This window comes from Littorina saxatilis, linkage group LG13 (assembly GCF_037325665.1).
Source record: "Littorina saxatilis isolate snail1 linkage group LG13, US_GU_Lsax_2.0, whole genome shotgun sequence".
NCBI lineage: Eukaryota > Metazoa > Mollusca > Gastropoda > Littorinimorpha > Littorinidae > Littorina > Littorina saxatilis.
In genome coordinates, this window is record NC_090257.1 from 29,040,750 (window position 1) to 29,061,334 (window position 20,585).

Below are 20,585 nucleotides of genomic sequence, written 5' to 3' on the forward strand. Positions count from 1 at the left end.
CACCCTGTGGGATTCCCTGTATACAGGGAATCCCCCTACAGGAACTCCACCTACCGGGAATCCCACTCTTTTGGTCGACAGAACCCAGAGGACTGGACAAGAACAAAAGACTGAAATCGGCGATTCATTACAAAGATGCATGGTTTGTTGGTGTTTCTTGTCTCGAGAATCTAGGGGGTCATCCAAGACCGACCGTCTGAATTTCACGCCAAGGCCATCAAAACACACACACACACACACACACACACACACACACACACACACACACACACATACACACACACACACACATGATAACTTGTAAATGTTCGTATTTATTCCAGGACTATGCCTCCAGCGGTGATGTTGTTGCAGTTCTGCTCCTCGTCCACCCAGTCGCCACAGTCGTTCCAGTCATCGCACACAAGGTGCTCGGCGATACAACGCCGCGACCCGAACGTCTCGCACGCAAACTCGTCATTGGAGCAAGGAACTTGACAGTGACAAAATGACAAAATAAATCGGCGATGCATAACAAGGTTTGTTGGTTGGTTATTGGTGTTTCTTGTCTCGACAACCCAGGGGGTCATTCGAGACCGACCGTCTGAATAACGCGCCAAGGCCATCAAAACACACAACAAAACGCACACAACCATAAACACATCGTTGGAGCAAGGGACTGGGCAGTGACAACATAAATGGGCGATTCATAACAAAGATGGTTGGTTGTTGATGTTTCTTATCTCGGAGAACCCAGGGGGTCATCCCAGACCGACCGTCTGAATAACGCGCCAAGGCCATCAAAACTCACAACAAAACGCACACAACCATAAACACATCGTTGGAGCAAGGGACTGGGCAGTGACAAAATAAATGGGCGATTGATAACAAAGATGGTTGGTTGTTGATGTTTCTTATCTCGGAGAACCCAGGGGGTCATTCGAGACCGACCGTCTGAATAACGCGCCAAGGCCATCAAAACACACAACAAAACGCACACAACCATAAACACATCGTTGGAGCAAGGGACTGGGCAGTGACAACATAAATGGGCGATTGATAACAAAGATGGTTGGTTGTTGATGTTTCTTATCTCGGAGAACCCAGGGGGTCATTCGAGACCGACCGTCTGAATAACGCGCCAAGGCCATCAAAACACACAACAAAACGCACACAACCATAAACACATCGTTGGAGCAAGGGACTGGGCAGTGACAAAATAAATGGGCGATTGATAACAAAGATGGTTGGTTGTTGATGTTTCTTATCTCGGAGAACCCAGGGGGTCATTCGAGACCGACCATCTGAATAACGCGCCAAGGCCATCAAAACACACAACAAAACGCACACAACCATAAACACATCGTTGGAGCAAGGGACTGGGCAGTGACAAAATAAATGGGCGATTGATAACAAAGATGGTTGGTTGTTGATGTTTCTTATCTCGGAGAACCCAGGGGGTCATTCGAGACCGACCGTCTGAATAACGCGCCAAGGCCATCAAAACACACAACAAAACGCACACAACCATAAACACATCGTTGGAGCAAGGGACTGGGCAGTGACAAAATAAATGGGCGATTGATAACAAAGATGGTTGGTTGTTGATGTTTCTTATCTCGGAGAACCCAGGGGGTCATTCGAGACCGACCGTCTGAATAACGCGCCAAGGCCATCAAAACACACAACAAAACGCACACAACCATAAACACATCGTTGGAGCAAGGGACTGGGCAGTGACAAAATAAATGGGCGATTGATAACAAAGATGGTTGGTTGTTGATGTTTCTTATCTCGGAGAACCCAGGGGGTCATTCGAGACCGACCGTCTGAATAACGCGCCAAGGCCATCAAAACACACAACAAAACGCACACAACCATAAACACATCGTTGGAGCAAGGGACTGGGCAGTGACAAAATAAATGGGCGATTGATAACAAAGATGGTTGGTTGTTGATGTTTCTTATCTCGGAGAACCCAGGGGGTCATTCGAGACCGACCGTCTGAATAACGCGCCAAGGCCATCAAAACACACAACAAAACGCACACAACCATAAACACATCGTTGGAGCAAGGGACTGGGCAGTGACAAAATAAATGGGCGATTGATAACAAAGATGGTTGGTTGTTGATGTTTCTTATCTCGGAGAACCCAGGGGGTCATTCGAGACCGACCGTCTGAATAACGCGCCAAGGCCATCAAAACACACAACAAAACGCACACAACCATAAAAACATCGTTGGAGCAAGGGACTGGGCAGTGACAAAATAAATGGGCGATTGATAACAAAGATGGTTGGTTGTTGATGTTTCTTATCTCGGAGAACCCAGGGGGTCATTCGAGACCGACCGTCTGAATAACGCGCCAAGGCCATCAAAACACACAACAAAACGCACACAACCATAAACACATCGTTGGAGCAAGGGACTGGGCAGTGACAAAATAAATGGGCGATTGATAACAAAGATGGTTGGTTGTTGATGTTTCTTATCTCGGAGAACCCAGGGGGTCATTCGAGACCGACCGTCTGAATAACGCGCCAAGGCCATCAAAACACACAACAAAACGCACACAACCATAAACACATCGTTGGAGCAAGGGACAGGGCAGTGACAAAATAAATGGGCGATTGATAACAAAGATGGTTGGTTGTTGATGTTTCTTATCTCGGAGAACCCAGGGGGACATTCGAGACCGACCGTCTGAATAACGCGCCAAGGCCATCAAAACACACAACAAAACGCACACAACCATAAACACATCGTTGGAGCAAGGGACTGGGCAGTGACAAAATAAATGGGCGATTCATAACAAAGATGGTTGGTTGTTGATGTTTCTTATCTCGGAGAACCCAGGGGGTCATCCCAGACCGACCGTCTGAATAACGCGCCAAGGCCATCAAAACTCACAACACGTACACAACTATACACACATAGGGAGAGCAAGAGACTGGGCAATGACCACACTTTTTACATTTAGTCAAGTTTTGACTAAATGTTTTAACATAGAGGGGGGAATCGAGACGAGGGTCGTGGTGTGTGTGTGTGTGTGTGTGTGTGTGTGTGTGTGTGTGTGTGTGTGTGTGTGTGTGTGTGTGTGTGTGTGTCTGTGTCTGTCTGTCTGTGTGTGTGTGTGTGTAGAGCGATTCAGACTAAACTACTGGGCCGATCTTTATGAAATTTGACATGAGAGTTCCTGGGTATGATATCCCCGGACGTTTTTTTCTTTTTTTCGATAAATACCTTTGATGACGTCATATCCGGCTTTTTGTAAAAGTTGAGGCGGCACTGTCACACCCTCATTTTTCCATTAAATTGATGAAATTTTGGCAAAGCAATCTTCGACGAAGGCCGGGGTTTGGTATTGCATTTCAGCTTGGTGGCTTAAAAACTAATGAGTGAGTTTGGTCATTAAAAATCGGAAACTTGTAATTAAAATTATTTTTTTATTAAACGATCCAAAAACAATTTCATCTTATTTTTCGTCATTTTCTGATTCCAAAAACATATACATATGTTACATTTGGATTAAAAACAAGCTCTGAAAATTAAAAATATAAAAATTATGATCAAAATAAAATTTCCGAAATCGTTTTAAAAACTATTTCATTTTATTCCTTGTCGGTTCCTGATTCCAAAAACATATAGATATGATATGTTTGGATTAAAAACACGCTCAGAAAGTTAAAACGAAGAGAGGTACAGTAAAGCGTGCTATGAAGCACAGCGCAATCGCTACCGCGCCAAACAGGCTCGTCACTTTCACTGCCTTTTGCACTAGCAGCGGACTACGTTCAGTTTCATTCTGTGAGTTCCACAGCTTGACTAAATGTAGTAATTTCGCCTTACGCGACTTATTTTTAATAATGAGGATATGCATATGGCACAAATCCTAATCCAGTTCTAAGCGCCTATTCAGAACAAAGTTTGTTGGTTGGTTGGTTGTTTGTTGATGTTTATCGTTCTTGAGAACCCAGAGGACTGGCCAAGAACAAAAGACTGAAATCGGCCTATTCAGAACAAAGTTTGTTGGTTGGTTGGTTGTTTGTTGATGTTTATCGTCTTGAGAACCCAGAGGACTGGCCAAGAACAAAAGACTGAAATCGGCCTATTCAGAACAAAGTTTGTTGGTTGGTTGGTTGTTTGTTGATGTTTATCGTCTTGAGAACCCAGAGGACTGGCCAAGAACAAAAGACTGAAATCGGCCTATTCAGAGCAAAGTTTGTTGGTTGGTTGGTTGTTTGTTGATGTTTATCGTTCTTGAGAACCCAGAGGACTGGCCAAGAACAAAAGACTGAAATCGGCGATAATTTACAAAGATGGTTTGTTGGTGTTTCTTGTCTCGAGAATCAAGGGGGTCATCCAAGACCGACCGTCTGAATTACACGCCAAGGCCATCAACACACACACACACACACACACACACACACACACACACACACACACACACACACACACTCACACTACTCACACTCACACACTCACTCACTCACACTCACACACTCACTCACTCACACTCACACACACTCTCACACACACACTCACACTCACTCACACACACACACACACACACACACACATGTGATAACTTGTAAATGTTTGTATTTATTCTAGGACTTCAAGAATTTCACGAATCCCACGAAAGTGGGAGACTCAAGTTTACTGCTTTAGTTAGTATAGTGACAGCCCCCCTTTTAGGAAAAACGTGACCTGAGATAGTCATGTCTGAAAAGATAGGGAGGGTAGATTTAGAGATATTTCTGAACAAAACGAAAACTATGAAGTCGCGTGAAGCGATATCAAAACATCTGTCATCTTAAAAGATTGAAACTGAATATTTCGGGTCATATATCACCAAGACCTGAGCTGGCCGGAACCCTTCGGCCGAGACAGCGCTGACTGAGTAGTCTTGGTAACTGAGTGAACCTAATTTGTATAAAAATTAAAAACGGATTTTCTGAATTTCTGAGCACATTTTTAATTCAAACAGAGCATATTTATATATTTTTGGATTCAGACAATAAATATAGGTTACACACTCCGAGTCCTGAATAGCTTGCATATTTTTCGAGGGTCGATTTTTAGGTATTCCTGAGCCTCTAGAGTACAATGAAGCCATTTAATTTTGAGGAGGAGGAGAGGGGAGGGGAGGGAAGTGTTCCATTGTATTACTTACAAGCTCTCCTGGAGATGGTGAAGTGGATGCGGAATCCCGTGCCCTGTATGGTTCCCAGCGCGTTGACCCGGATGACGAGGAAGTTGTTCTCCACGAAGAACACGTTGGTCGGCATCTGCTCCTTCCCACCGCAGATCTTGCGCTGGAGGCCTACCACAGTTATATGAACATATTTCAACTTAAAGATTGTATACCGAAGGCACCATTTTGGAAAGTTTTCTGACGATTTGGACCTTAACAAATTCAAGGGACATTCGCTTTACTGTAATTTGGAAACACCTGCATTTATTTGCTCAAAACCGCTACGAAACTATGCCAAATAATTAAATGAATTTTAATCAGCGAGCGGTTTTCTTCGCCCAGCTCTCCTGTCAGGAGTCAGGACTTCCGGTCTTCATAATTATGTATTTAGTTTTCATAGATACCCATTCGCCAAAGCAGATTAAGATCGTTGGATTGAGGAAGTCAAACCTACAGTCTAGCCAACGCATGCACATTTCGTGCCATACAGGGCTAAAACCCTTCGCATAACAGAAACAAAACACATTGTCATCATTTTCACGAGTTTTCATTCGCAAGCACCTGGGAAATAAATCTCATGTTCCCCAGGCAATAAATCCCCGGTTACCATAGTTGCAGGAAGCAGGTTATACATGGATAATCAAAAGCAAACCCAATAGAAACGCTCCGGGATTCTTCGGCTCTTTTCATTGGTGTTTCCCCAGACCTAAACAGACGACACGACACTGCTTTGCAAAGTTCCAAAAACGAACTGGCAAAAGTAAACAACAACAAAAACCACTTCATGAAAGGTCATACATTCATCAAAAACAAATGAAACCTAGCGATATGTTTTGTCTTCTTACAGAGTCATGGAGTGCGTGTATCTGTGTTTCGATACACAGACGTTCGGAGAAACACGAACGTCAAGTTCAAGTAAAACGACCCCTGACACACACATTTTGACCCGTGCACAAGACGTATCGATAAACGAAGCACAAATAAGAAACAATAATAAAAGCAAAGAAAATAGCAACAAGATATGCAAACATCTAACAAAGCCGAGCAAGCAGAATGACAGGTCTAATGAAAAACAAAGAGGTACCGAGTCGGAAACAAGATCGCGATTCTTTCCTTCGCTGCACGACGCAAATCTTCTGTGACCTTTGACCAAACGTAGCTTCCACATTCGATCACTCAGCTTAATATTTACAACAGAAAGCCGAGGGGGTGGAATACCGAGATGAGCCTACAGAACTGTGCATCCTCAAACCTGACATATTCATCCCAACATTTAATGAACTCAAAAACACAGAAAGTTGCTTTCACACGCCAGCTTTGATTGCCAGTGGTTATCAAACCGGGACTCGTGTGGTTATCAGCACGGAACCCGTGTTTCAAAGCATGGCTCCCTGGGTTGATTGTGCACTTATTTTCTCACTACCAAAATGATGACAAAAACGATGTTTGGTGGTTTGTTGACAGACCAGCTTTTTTGTCGGTCCGAGGGGGGCATATCGACTTTTGTTTCATATTTATTGACCGCGGCCGACAAAAGACGATATGCTCCCCCTCGGACCGACAAAAAAGCTGGTCTGTCAACAACCCATCAAACATCTTATAATGTCCGTTGGAGAATATCACAATCTGCAATGACTACCAAACACAGCATTCAGATTTGAAAAATAGAACGCTCTAAGACCTTCCTCGTGTGTGTTGTCATCTATTCAACTCCCAAAACGAACTCTGTAGCTCTCGGCTGAATTTCAAATCTATATATCTAGGAATAGTGCATGGAATACTCAGGGTCGAAAGGTAGGACGAAAATTGTGACTCGCTCAAAAAGGCGTCACAATGAGAATTACAGTCAGGGATTCCTACTCAAAACACAGCCGTTTTCAATGTGAGGAACTCAGCGCTCAAACGTGTATTTTAAAGTATTCCTGGTGTGTGGTCACATAATTACAACCCCCAACCTGTACTGTATAGCTCTTGGGGCGATTTGAGACAGTTTTCTTGTAAAATAGTATCCCTTTAAACACTTATTGACATCGGGCCAGTTAGGCCTATCTCACGACTGCACCATCAGGAAATCTGAAAGAACTATACAGTAATGATATCCTTATGTCTTAACAAAAAAGTATGTGCAACGAGTCCTTGACCCCAGTTTTGTCCTTTTCGTGGAATCACATGACACTATTTCATATGTACATTTATATAGATTATGAATAGAAATCTGAGAAAACAGGGTCTTAAAGGGGAAGAGGTCTTAACTTGTGGGTGGGGGGGGGGGGGGGGTGGGCATTAAAAGAGGGGTTTACTCACTGTCTTTGAGAAAACACGAAACAAACTTACCTTTAACATAGTTGTTAGTGGAACCGTCGAAAAGCTCGATATTGGTGGTATCACACTTAGACAGATCACCGCTGTAGAGGTCGAGCCAATCAAAGTAGAGCATCATCTCGTGGCCCGTGGGGATACTGAGGAAGACGTCGCATCGCTCCTCCTCGTTTGCGTAGATAGGGATGCGGGGAGGTAGCATAGACACGATCAGTCCGGCATCGAAGTTGTTTTTACCCAGATCCACCGTGCTTTTGCAGGTCACATTGATGGCTATGGACGGATTTCAGGGTATGCAATCAATAATCAAGAAAACCAGAACGGCGGATTTTAGGGTATGCAATCAGTAATCAAGAAAAAAGAATGGGCGGATTTTAGGGTATGCAATCAGTAATCAAGAAAACCAGAACGGCGGATTTTAGGGTATGCAATCAGTAATCAAGAAAACCAGAACGGCGGATTTTAGGGTATGCAATCAGTAATCAAGAAAAAAAAGAATGGGCGGATTTTAGGGTATGCAATCAGTAATCAAGTAAACAAGAATGGGCGGATTTTAGGGTATGCAATCAGTAATCAAGAAAAAAGAATGGACGGGTTTTAGGGTATGCAATCAGCAATCAAGAAAACAAGAATGGGCGGATTTTAGGGTATGCAATCAGTAATCAAGAAAACAAGAATGGGCGGATTTTAGGGTATGCAATCAATAATCAAGAAAACCAGAACGGCGGATTTTAGGGTATGCAATCAGTAATCAAGAAAAAAGAATGGGCGGATTTTAGGGTATGCAATCAATAATCAAGAAAACAAGAATGGACGGATTTTAGGGTATGCAATCAGTAATCAAGAAACAAAGAATGGACGGATTTTAGGGTATGCAATCAATAATCAAGTAAACAAGAATGGACGGATTTCAGGGTATGCAATCAATAATCAAGAAAACCAGAACGGCGGATTTTAGGGTATGCAATCAGTAATCAAGAAAACAAGAATGGGCGGATTTTAGGGTATGCAATCAATAATCAAGAAAGAAAGAATGGACGGATTTTAGGGTATGCAATCAGTAATCAAGAAAGAAAGAATGGACGGATTTTAGGGTATGCAATCAATAATCAAGAAAACAAGAATGGACGGATTTTAGGGTATGCAATCAATAATCAAGAAAAAAAAGAATGGGCGGATTTTAGGGTATGCAATCAATAATCAAGAAAACCAGAACGGCGGATTTTAGGGTATGCAATCAGTAATCAAGAAAAAAGAATGGGCGGATTTTAGGGTATGCAATCAGTAATCAAGAAAAAAAAGAATGGGCGGATTTTAGGGTATGCAATCAGTAATCAAGAAAAAAAAGAATGGGCGGATTTTAGGGTATGCAATCAGTAATCAAGAAAAAAAAGAATGGGCGGATTTTAGGGTATGCAATCAGTAATCAAGAAAACCAGAACGGCGGATTTTAGGGTATGCAATCAGTAATCAAGAAAAAAAGAATGGTAAGTTAACTTTACTTGGACGTTCAACTTTTACCTGAACAAGATATTCCACAAGTATATGGACCCATGCGTGGTCTTTACAGTACACAGACAGACAAATAATGAGGCGGATAATCAGAAACAAAAGAGATCAAATTCAGAGGGCTAATTTGGGACTGATCCAATTAGTACAACACAAATGTCATACCCTTCACGGAAAACACCAAGTCTGTTGTTGTTGGGTGTTCTAATTCCATATACACTGTATATGAAATGAAGCTTTATCCATCATCCAAGCCAAGAGATGAAGATTATTCCATAATCCAGTCCATCATACAATGAAGATTATTTCATAATCTAATCTTTATGCAATGGAGATTATTCCATCCAACAATTAATCTATGACATGAAGATTATTCAATCAATTAATGGAATAACGAAAGACTGTGAACAAATAAAACAAGAGTGAGCAAGGGCTGTGTCAGCACCTGTCTCCTATCAATAGGTCGAAACTTCTATAATAGAGAGGGCAAGTATCACATTCTAGATGTGCAGCCAGTTAGTCGAAGCACCGATTTTCTGCAGTTTTGGCCACAGTCATGTTTTTGTCTAACCCCCCCCCCCCCTCCCCCCCTCCGCCCCCGCCTCATACATATTAATATAACCTCAAACATTAGGAATTGAGCTAAGTAGGATGGTGGTGAGGGAAATGGTGATGGTTGGAAAAGTTGGCTAAACAGATCAGAAACAACCCCCCTCTCTCTCTCTCTCTCTCTCTCTCTCTCTCTCTCTCTCTCTCTCTCTCTCTCTCTCTCTCTCTCTCTCTGGGGGGTCTCTCTCTCTCTCTCTCTGGGGTGTCTCTCTTTCTCTCTTTCTCTCTCTCTCTCTCTCTCTCTCTCTCTCTCTCTCTCTCTCTCTCTCTGGGGTGTGTGTCTCTCTCTCTCCCTGTCTTTCTCTCTAGCTTTCTCTGTGCACAACGACTGACACCGCTATGATAACATTCTTTCCTCCTGACTCGATACAAATACGTGTAGATGGGACCGACGTTTTTTTTTAGTGTATCACCAAAGTGGACAGGACTGTGAGGACGTCAATCTCAGACCGACGTCACGACGTACACATCAGTTGTGCATGGCAGTTGTAATAAAGCTTGAAATGTCCGGATAAAAAATACTCCATTCAATCAAATGCCAAATACTGTTTCCAGTTTCGTTTTTATTATCAATAAATGCTGTGAAAAGAATCGTTTTCACCTTTTCGAGATCTACCTCTTTAGTTGTACTTACCATTCTCGTTATGGACTGTGAGTAAAAGTGAGGTAAGCATTTGCAGAGTAAATAGTCTAATCTGTTTAGTGCTCAACCGATTCGAGTGATACATCTGTCTGTGTGTCCAAAACAAGCACAGCAAATTCAACATTTGGACATGCCATGGAAGAAAACTGAAAGAAAAACTGATAATAGTCATCACCACGAACGCCGGAATCGGTGATCAAATGTTGTTGAGCTTACTGCAGCACATTTGTACTTAATCAAAAATGAAAATTCCATTTTTTGAGCGATTTCTCTAATTACTAGAACCAACCAACTTACCAACCTACCCGGCAACCAACCCACATTTCAAGTTCGTCGTGTCCAAAGAAAACAAGTGGCCTTACAGAATGAAACTAAAGGCACTGCGGATTTTACAGAATGAAACTAAAGGCACTGCGGATTTTACAGAATGAAACTAAAGGCACTGCGGATTTTACAGAATGAAACTAAAGGCATTGCGGATTTTACAGAATGAAACTAAAGGCACTGCGGATTTTACAGAATGAAACTAAAGGCACTGCGGATTTTACAGAATGAAACTAAAGGCACTGCGGATTTTACAGAATGAAACTAAAGGCACTGCGGATTTTCCACCAAGATTAGTAAATCATAGGCTGGCCTTAACCTTGCGGCTGAGACAGCGCCGACACATTGTCTTGGTAACCCAAGCCAAATGAACTTTATTTGCATAAAACCTTTTCTTGATTTGTTAGCTTGTTTTTAATTCAAACACAACATATGCATGCACTTTTGGATTCAGGAGATGATAAAATGTACAATGTAATCATTTTACCTCTGGGTCTGCAAGCAGAAATTCAATTTTAATCCCAAATTATTAATTATTTTGTGAGCCTCTGAGCTAAAATGCAATCCCATAGTCCGGACTAAGTCAAAGAATGTTTTACCTTAATTACTATCAATTATGAAAAAAGGTCGTGACAGTGCCACATCAACTTTTGTAATATATATATATATATATATAAAAAGCCGGATATGACGCCATCAGTCACATTAATCGCAACAACGAAAAAAGGGGAAAAACCTGGTGGGGATATGGACAGATTTGGACGTAAAGTTTCATAGAGATCTGTCCAGTATGTGTCACACTCACACACACACACACACACACACACACACACACACACACACACACACACACACACACACACACATTGACACACACATCAGTATTAAGCTATAATCAAATTATTATAGTAAGAACTTTGCGAAGAACTATAGCAGCCTACATAATCGCCATCGCAATTGCATTCCCATCACCTGAGCTTTTATGACACTTGATCACGGTTTAGACAGAAATCATGACGATGAGTAATATGCGTATGCACTCAGCGTTACTACTCCCAAGAGACTATAGATTCAAAATGTAAAATACAATTGCTTTTCTTTCGAAGCACTTGTAACGAACATTATAAGATGTTTGATGGAGTCCTGGTTTGATAACCACTGGCAATCAACGAGAGCCGTGGAGCGAGGATTATCAGAATGAGCTGGCGTGTGAAAGCAACTTTCTGTGTTTTTGAGTTCACTAAATGTTGGGATGAATATGTCAGGTTTGAGGATGCACATTTCTATCCTGTAGGTTCATCTCGGTATTCCACCCCCTCGGCTTTCTGTTGTAAATATTAAGCTGAGTGATCGAATGTGGAAGCTACGTTTGGTCAAAGGTCACAGAAGATTTGCGTCGTGCAGCGAAGGAAAGAATCGCGATCTTGTTTCCGACTCAGTACCTCTTTGTTTTTCATTAGACCTGTCATTCTGCTTGCTCGGCTTTGTTAGATGTTTGCATATCTTGTTGCTATTTTCTTTGCTTTTATTATTGTTTCTTATTTGTGCTTCGTTTATCGATACAACGTCTTGTGCACGGGTCAAAATGTGTGTGTCTTGACGTTCGTGTTTCTCCGAAACACAGATACACGCACTCCATGATTCTGTAAGAAGACAAAACATATCGCTAGGTTTCATTTGTTTCTGATGAATGTATGACCTTTCATGAAGTAGTTTTTGTTGTTGTTTACTTTTGCCAGTTTGCCAGTTCGTTTTTGGAACTTTGCAAAGCAGTGTCGTGTCGTCTGTTTAGGTCTGGGGAAACACCAATGAAAAGAGCCGAAGAATCCCGGAGCGTTTCTATTGGGTTTGCTTTTGATTATCCATGTATAACCTGCTTCCTGCAACTATGGTAACCGGGGATTTATTGCCTGGGGAACATGAGATTATTTCCCAGGTGCTTGTGAATGAAAACTCGTGAAAATGATGACAATGAAGTTTGTTTTGTACACAACGAACACTCGAGATCGAAGCTTCTCCTATAGTATTACGTAAAAGTAGAATACGGAAGTGAATGCCTCGTTGAAGCAGACGAGAATTTTTACCAGATAAAACTTGGCTACACGCGTTACTTTCTGTGCTTCCGAATCGGTAGATCGAAATCACAGTTAATCACCTATTTGGTGACAATAAAATAATCTTCGCAGCTTCGTTGTTTCAACAACTCTTTCACCCAAACACGGAATGTTTTGCCGTGTTTTTTAACACTGACGACGCTGAATGACGCAAGCAGACGCTTTGTCTCGATCTATCCCGAATAACAAACGATCGCAGCCGAGTTGATGAAATAAATTGGAACAGAAGAATAGAAAACTGTTAACTTACATGGAGCATAACACGATACATGTTGACAACCTCCCAGGAAAATCACAAGAAACACAAACTTTGAGCGACATGGAAGCGACGCTGTCACCGACGCAGTCGCCATGTTGCCCGGCATGATAGGCCTGGCGCTCACCTTTGTAACTTCAGCAGGACAGACGACGCACTGCAGATTACCCCAGCCCTACACGTTGTGTGAAAGGAAAACAGGCCATTAAGTACTCGTCATAATCCTTATCGCAGCAGCAATAAATATGTAGTGCGTCGCCTGTGCAGCTGAAACTGCGCAGGTATAGCACTCTCGGCGACAGCCACAAAGTTGATTGCACCTGACCTACTTTCGTGTCCCTGTCACATGTGTGCTATCGCTTGCACATTGAATCATCGTACAGGTAACAATGCGGTTGAAATGGATGCAATCAATGTTGTCAATTTTTGCGGATGGCTCAACACTTCACAGCAGTAATACAGATATTAATCTCATAAGAAAGTACTCCAAGAAAGTATAGCAAATATTAATGATTGGTGTAATTGTAACAGAATGGCACTGCATCCTAAGAAAACAAAAAGCATGTTAATAACCACAAGACAAAAACACCAGCGACAGCCTCTGAGCCTTGATCTTATGCATGGTACAGTTAGCATTGCTCAAGTCCATCAACACCGTGTGCTTGGAGTTGTAATTGATGATGAACTTACTTAACTGGCGCTCTCACATTGATACAGTTTATAAACTTGTTTCTAGAAACCTTTTTTTACTTTACAAGCTCTGGTGCGTTGTTTCTGTGGATGCCCCCAAAATGTTTTTCCACGCACACTGTCTCTCTCACATAATTTTGCTATGCATCTATTGTCTGGTGCAATGCCAGTGATGTTCATATAAAGAAAATAAACACACTTCACATGAGAGGTGTTAAGTTATTAAACCGAGACCCCAATATGACTACTCAAGAAAAATACACTCATCTGAACATTCTTCCGCTACAACAGCAGTTCTTTTTAAATGCTAGTGTTTTCATGTTCAAAATGTACAACCATGAAACACCTTTATACATCCAAGACCTGTTTGAGCGTCCTACTGGTAGAGCGAGGCTTTTGAATTATACGCTACCGCTCGCACGCATTGATTAATATAAATCTAACTGGGGGTCGCTAGTGTGGAATTTACTTCCAGTGTACTGTAAAACATGTCAAACCCTTTCGTCTTTTAAAACAAATGTTTGAAAATATCTTTGTCAAAAATAATTCTCTCCCTACACTTGAAAATCATAACTGTTACTGTATCACATCTTAATCATCATTTTATTTAATCCATGAACCACGTTATTATAGCTAGTGTTTTTGTCAGTTTTAACCTGATTACAAATTCTTAGTTAATTAGTTATTCGTTTGGCTGTTTAAAACATGTTATATAAATATATAAATGTAATGTATAATGTCATGTATGTCTAAAAGGGACAGGTTGGAAGATTAGGCATCGCCTAAAACCTTTATCCCTTTGTATTAAAGTTTTGAATCTGAATCTGAATCTCTCTCTCTTCTCTCTCTCTCTCTCTCTCTCTCCCTCACTCCCTCCCTCCCTCCCTTTCTCTTCTCTTATTTTCTCCCGAGATATCTTTCTTTCCCGCCCTCTCTCTCCCTCTATCTCCCCTCTCTTTCTTTCTTATCATACTCTCTCTCTCACTCTCACTCTCTCTTTCTCTCTCTCTCCCTCTCTCTCTTTTCTTCCATTATCTCTTCTCTTCATACGTCTCTCCCTTCTTTTTACATTTAGTCAAGTTTTGACTAAATGTTTTAACATAGAGGGGGAATCGAGACGAGGGTCGTGGTGTATGTGTGTGTGTGTGTGTGTGTGTGTGTGTGTGTGTGTGTGTGTGTGTGTGTGTGTCTGTCTGTCTGTCTGTCTGTCTGTGCGTGTGTGTGTGTGTGTAGAGCGATTCAGACTAAACTACTGGACCGATTTTAATGAACTTTCACAAAAGAGTTCCTGAGTATGATATCCCTAGAATTTTTTTTCATTTTTTGGATAACTGTCTTTGATGACGTCATATCCGGCTTTTTGTAAAAGTTGAGGCGGCACTGTCACACCCTCATTTTTCAATAAAAGTGATTGAAATTTTGGCCAAGCAATCTTCGAAGAAGGCCGGACTTTGGTATTGCATTTCAGCTTGGAGGCTTAAAAATTAATTAATGACTTTGGTCATTAAAAATCTGAAAATTGTAATTAAAATTATTTTTTTATAAAACGATCCAAAACTACGTTCATCTTATTCTTCATCATTTTCTGATTCCAAAAACATATAAATATGTTATATTCGGATTAAAAACAAGCTCTGAAAATAAAAAAAATAAAAATTATGATTAAAATTAAATTTCAGCTTGGTGGCTCAAAAACTAATGAATGAGTTTGGTCATTAAATATCGGAAACTTGTAATTAATTTTTATTTTTTATTAAACGATCCAAAAACAATTTCATCTTATTCTTCGTCATTTTCTGATTCCAAAACATTAACAGCTATTGTGTTTTCAGCGCAGCAATAGGGCCCGATATTTAGACGAGACAAGTATAATGCCGACGAGTCGAAGACGAGTCGCATTATACTTGTTCGATTTGTGGCTGAAGGTTGTTTCTTGATGACAGGCAGAAGAAATAAATGCTCTTGCAAGTACTTTCACTTTGGAGTGTAGATGTCATCTGTCCCTGTCGAGTCCCTTATTACGAAGGATTGTTGTTTGTCTTGATGGCATTAACTGGAGGAAATAAAAGCAGCAAAGCAAAATTAGTATTTCCTTTGTCATCTCTCTCCCTCTTTCTCTGTGCATGCGTGTGGCCGTGTGTGTGTGTGTGTGTGTGTGTGACGGTATGTGCGTGTGTGTGTCTCACAGTATGCATGTGCGGGTCACAGTGTGTGTGCGTGTGCGGTTTTTCTGGTTGGCAATGAGTGCATGTGTGTGTTATTGTTTGGTAATTTCAAGGCAAGAGAGCCTTCTTATGCGAATTCCCCAGTGACTGAGTCGGCCACTATTTGCTTTGTGTTCGTGACTAAGCTAAATTTTATTTAAACCAAGAGCATAAAGATGACTGAATGCAAGTCATGAAAAATGATCGTTGCTACTGCGTTTTGTTTTTCTCTATCATTTCAACTATAGGGTAAATCAACACATCACTAGACTCTGTTTTCTTTACTCCCAGCATTTTCCCAAACAGATGACACATTGTAATTATGATAGTAGTTGCCAGATAATTGTACACTGTAAAACTAAAAGAGGCCATGTGCCAAGAGGTAGATACATGTTTTGAACGTAGACGGTTCGGCCAGAGATCTGTAGCAAGTATCTCTGGTTCGGCTAAGGCAGATTTGAGACAGGAACAGGAGAGAAATGTAGATCTACAATACATACTTGCCTTCAAGACAAAAGCGTACAGCAAGGAAAGCATAGAGACAGAGACAGACAAACCATCTTTGATACAGATACAATACATGAATTGAATGCAAACAAATCTAGATCCAGACGCTTACCTTTAATTTCACCCCACGTCTGCTGCATGGACAGTAGGAACAGGTCCCGATGTTGCTGGTTTTTTGTAGTTTTTACTTCCAAGGTTCCATAGATTCCAACTCCTCGCCAAGATTCCGGTTGATGAAATATTTCGGTTCCGAATCGGCAAGTTTTGATGCTGAACTGACCGCCATTTGTAAAGTGGGTGTCGACTAGTTCAGACAGATTCTTTTTTTTTGCTCAAGGTAACGCAAAGTTTTATCCAAATGGCATGTATGCTTGTACATAAAGTACGCCTTTTACCTTTCCCCTCTTGACAGCAGATAAAGAGACCTTTGATGATGACTGTCTTTTTCAACATGAGTATTGCTTCTTGCAGCTGTTGGATGAATCCAGTCAGTCACATATCATCCTGAACCTAACAGCAGATTTATCTCGACTTTGGGCGGGGATGTAGCTCAGTCGGTAGCGCGCTGGATTTGTATGCAGTTGGCCGCTGTCAGCGTGAGTTCGTCCCTACGTTCGGCGAGAGATTTATTTCTCAGAGTCAACTTTGTGTGCAGACTCTCCTCGGTGTCCAAACACCCCCGTGTGTACACGCAAGCACAAGACCAAGTGCGCACGAAAAAGATCCTGTAATCCATGGCAGAGTTCGGTGGGTTATAGAAACACGAAAATACCCAGCATGCTTCCTCCGAAATCGGCGTATGGCTGCCTAAATGGCGGGGTAAAAACGGTCATGCACGTAAAAGCCGTGGGAGTTTCACCCCATGAACGAACAAACAAACAATCTCGACTTCTATTTCGCTTTACGGACACATTCCTTCCGCCTCATTAATCATTTACAACCGGCACGGTTGGCCTAGTGGTAAGGCGTCCGCCCAGTGAGCTCCCAGTGAGCTCGTGGGTTCGAACCCCGGCCGGGTCATACCTATAAGACTTTAAAATTGGCAATCTAGTGGCTGCTCCGCCTGGCGTCCGACATTATGGGGTTAGTGCTAGGACTGGTTGGTCCGGTGTCAGAATAATGTGACTGGGTGAGACATCAAGCCTGTGCTGCGACTTCTGTCTTGTGTGTGGCGCACGTTATATCTCAAAGCAGCACCGCCCTGATATCACCCTTCGTGGTGGACTGGGCGTTAAGCAAACAAACAAACAAACGTCTTTTTCAGGGTAACGTTTCACTTTGCGAACAATACGAACATACGACAACAACAAAAACAACAACAACATCAACCACAACAATCGGTTTCCTTTGCAGAATGTTTTCTTGTAGTGGAAGCAGGTGTGCAGCTTGACGCTGGTGTCAGTAAGGAAGTTAATTCAGTTAAAAAAATCAAAACTGCGACGGATGCAGCCAAAGGTACGTCTTCATCGTGCATTCAAGCTAAAGATGTTTTATCCTACATACGTGAGAGAGATACCCGTGAGATAAAAATCGTTCAAATCACACGTGTGTATATCATGTAAATGAGGTCAACCGGAAGGTCAAGCTATGTAAATTAGTAGTACATGGGATCAACCGGAAGGTCAAGCTATGTAAATTAGTAATTACACATTCATGAAGAACTACTTTTGCAACAAAATGGCAACTGTCACGAAAACCGATTTGTCAACACTGAACGAATTTTTGAGTGATGAGCTGTTCGAAGACATGTTTGGTGATGATGCGAATGACAAAGTCGATGAAGAAAAGAGTGAGTCATCCATGATTTATGATTTTTCTCCAATAGACTCATTCGTTCAGACAAACAAGAACAAGAACACTCTCCGAAAAACGGTTTACGATATATACGTCGCCTATCGACGTTTATGGCGAAACACGGGGACAAAAGAAACATTAGGCGTGATTAGCACCATCCAACCACAAGAATTATGCAAAATTCTCTGCTCTTTTTTCATGAGTTTGAAAAAACCGGATGGCAAAGAGTATAAACCATCCACGCTGAGGGGCCTTCTTAGCAGCATCCATCGACAGTTGAAGTCTAAAAAGTACTGTGCATCCGTTAACTGAGAGAAGTCGTGAAGACAAAGCAGAAGATTGTTAAGGCCAAAAAAAAATAGGTCTGTTTACGGTAACATAGGCCCAAAAAATAGGGTCGGTAGGTCGGGATTTTTTTTTTCCATTTTTTTTTTCTCCAAAAAACCATATTTTTACGTTATTTTGCCAAAAAAACAAAAGATTGTTTTTTTTTTCCCCCCCAAATGCCAAAAAAAAGTCTAGGGTCGCGCGAAAAAAATAGGGTCGGTCGGGTTACCGTAAACAGACCTATTTTTGGGGGGGCCTAAACAGGAAGGTTAATTGTGGCAACTTACCTAACAGGGGTCAACCGCTGAAACATGAAGATGTTGACAAGCTGTGGCAGACAAAACAGCTCCGAGTCGCAGATCCAGAAGCAATCCTGAATACTCTGTGGTGGCAAAACACAGTCAACTTTGATCTGGGCAGCCGAGCGTGACTCCTCACAGGCACATGCAGTGGGGAGACGTGTCCTTACACGAAGACAGTAATGGCAGAGAATATCTCCAATTTTGCGAAAGACAATCCAAAACAAGCCAGGGCGACAATCCAAAATCTGTGCGTGATGTCTGTCCGAAAGCTTGGGCGTCGAACGATGAGCGCTGCCCTGTCGCAGTTTACAAAACATACGCAGCTCTCCGACCAAAAGGTTACTCCGAGACAAGTTCCCCCTTCTATTGTGCAACAAACACAAAAGTTGCATCTGAAGAATTTCCATGGTTCAAGCGCCAACCTGTCGGCGTCAACAAGTTGTCAGCAACCATGAAAAACATGTGCAGAAAAGCTGGGATCATCAACCCGAGGTAGATCTACACCAACCACTCTGCACGCAAGTTCCTAGTGCAGAAACTTTCCGAGAATAACGTTCCTCCGACCAAAATAATGCAGCTATCTTGGCACAAAAACGTCCAGAGTATTAGTCTAACGATCAGCAGCATTTCTCAAGAGGAACACCGTGGCTTCGGTGTGATACTAAACGGCACTGCACCGGTCTCGGAGCTGTCGCCAGTGTCGGCAGACGACACATTGGTTTCGCCCGCATCGGCCACTTCAACTCCAGCCATCTCCACTGCCACTGCCTCAATCACATCCCAGCAAACGCTAACAACACTGTTTGTAGGGCCTGTGCACGTTGGTACCATCAACATCAACAAATATTTGTGCAGTCACCAAACCGAGAAGTGACCATCTGAAAGCTGTCGACTCGCTTGGCTCCGACCACAGGCGAAGGTATCGTCCACTGGACTACTACTATCACAGAAAGACTACAAGGTTTGACACTCAGCTTCGAGCCTTGCTCCACTAACTTCAGAAAAAATTATGCAAAAAATAATTGCCAATGTCAAGAATCTTTGTAACTTTACAAATGCCGTGATAAATGAATGTTCTAACTATCTGTACCTTTTATATTTAGCTGCCTGTCCGCTGCATGTTTTTAAACCGTATTTTGTGCGACTAAACGTGTCTGTCAACGGCATACCACTTAGACCCTGTGAGTACGATGATCGTCGTATGTCCGAGGAGATAGTAGTCCGATGCGATCATTGGTTAATAACCGGATATTCGATGATTATTTTGGGCAAACGGCTCTTCGCAAAAAAACTAAAGTGAAACTCCCGTGGGTAGCTTCCCTTTGCTGCAATATTTACATATGTTTTAGACCAATGAGCACTGGTATGCATATTCGGTGCGGGATGCATGATTTCTTACAAACTACAGGGTAGCGGTTCGCAAACGAACATTCGTCCAAATGATTGTTAAAAACAACCTGCAGATGACGGCAGCTGAAAATTAAAGGTACATACAGTTAAAACAATCATTCAACTGTATTTATTTGACCTCACACAGACTGTAGGAAGAGGCAAACCGTCTTGAACAAATAAATTGTCCGCAGGAAGCGACTCCAAGAACACAGACGACTCGAAGCTGAGTGTCATACCTTGTAGTCTTTCTATGTAAGTAGTGGTCCAGTGAACGATACCTTCGCCTGGCTCCGACTTGACTGTCATCCTACCGCGGAAGGATATGCTTTGCTGTTGTTGTTCCATTTGGTTTCTTTTATCCTGTGGCCACTGCTTTTCTTTTTATCTGGTATATTTTGAAGTGACCATGATTTCGTTC

The 20,585-nt window shown here is 42.0% G+C and overlaps 1 protein-coding gene across 2 annotated transcripts; it reads right to left on the reverse strand.

Moving 5' to 3' along the window:
* Positions 1-294: 294 nt before the first annotated feature.
* Positions 295-13,257, reverse strand: LOC138946002 (uncharacterized). Of its 2 annotated transcripts, none has more exons than XM_070317544.1 (4): positions 13,079-13,257; positions 7,512-7,769; positions 5,157-5,306; positions 295-472 (listed from the first exon to the last, which is right to left on the reverse strand). In XM_070317544.1, exons 2-4 carry the CDS (start codon positions 7,696-7,698, stop codon positions 315-317), a joined length of 495 nt encoding a protein of 164 aa, XP_070173645.1. In that variant the 5' UTR covers positions 7,699-7,769; positions 13,079-13,257; the 3' UTR covers positions 295-314. The 2 variants fall into 2 exon arrangements, with proteins under 2 accessions (XP_070173645.1, XP_070173644.1); XM_070317543.1 differs by having other exon boundaries at positions 12,946-13,256.
* Positions 13,258-20,585: the final 7,328 nt, after the last annotated feature.

What these genes read in the sequence shown, in the direction of transcription:
- LOC138946002 (XM_070317543.1), bottom strand. Translation starts at nt 13,060, where the DNA reads ATGCCGGGCAACATGGCGACTGCGTCGGTGACAGCGTCGCTTCCATGT. An exon ending in TGTATCGTGTTATGCTCCAT is followed by an intron (nt 7,770 to 12,945) that starts GTAAGTTAACAG and finishes ATCCGTCCATAG; the next exon opens with CCATCAATGTGACCTGCAAA. An exon ending in CACTAACAACTATGTTAAAG is followed by an intron (nt 5,307 to 7,511) that starts GTAAGTTTGTTT and finishes TAACTGTGGTAG; the next exon opens with GCCTCCAGCGCAAGATCTGC.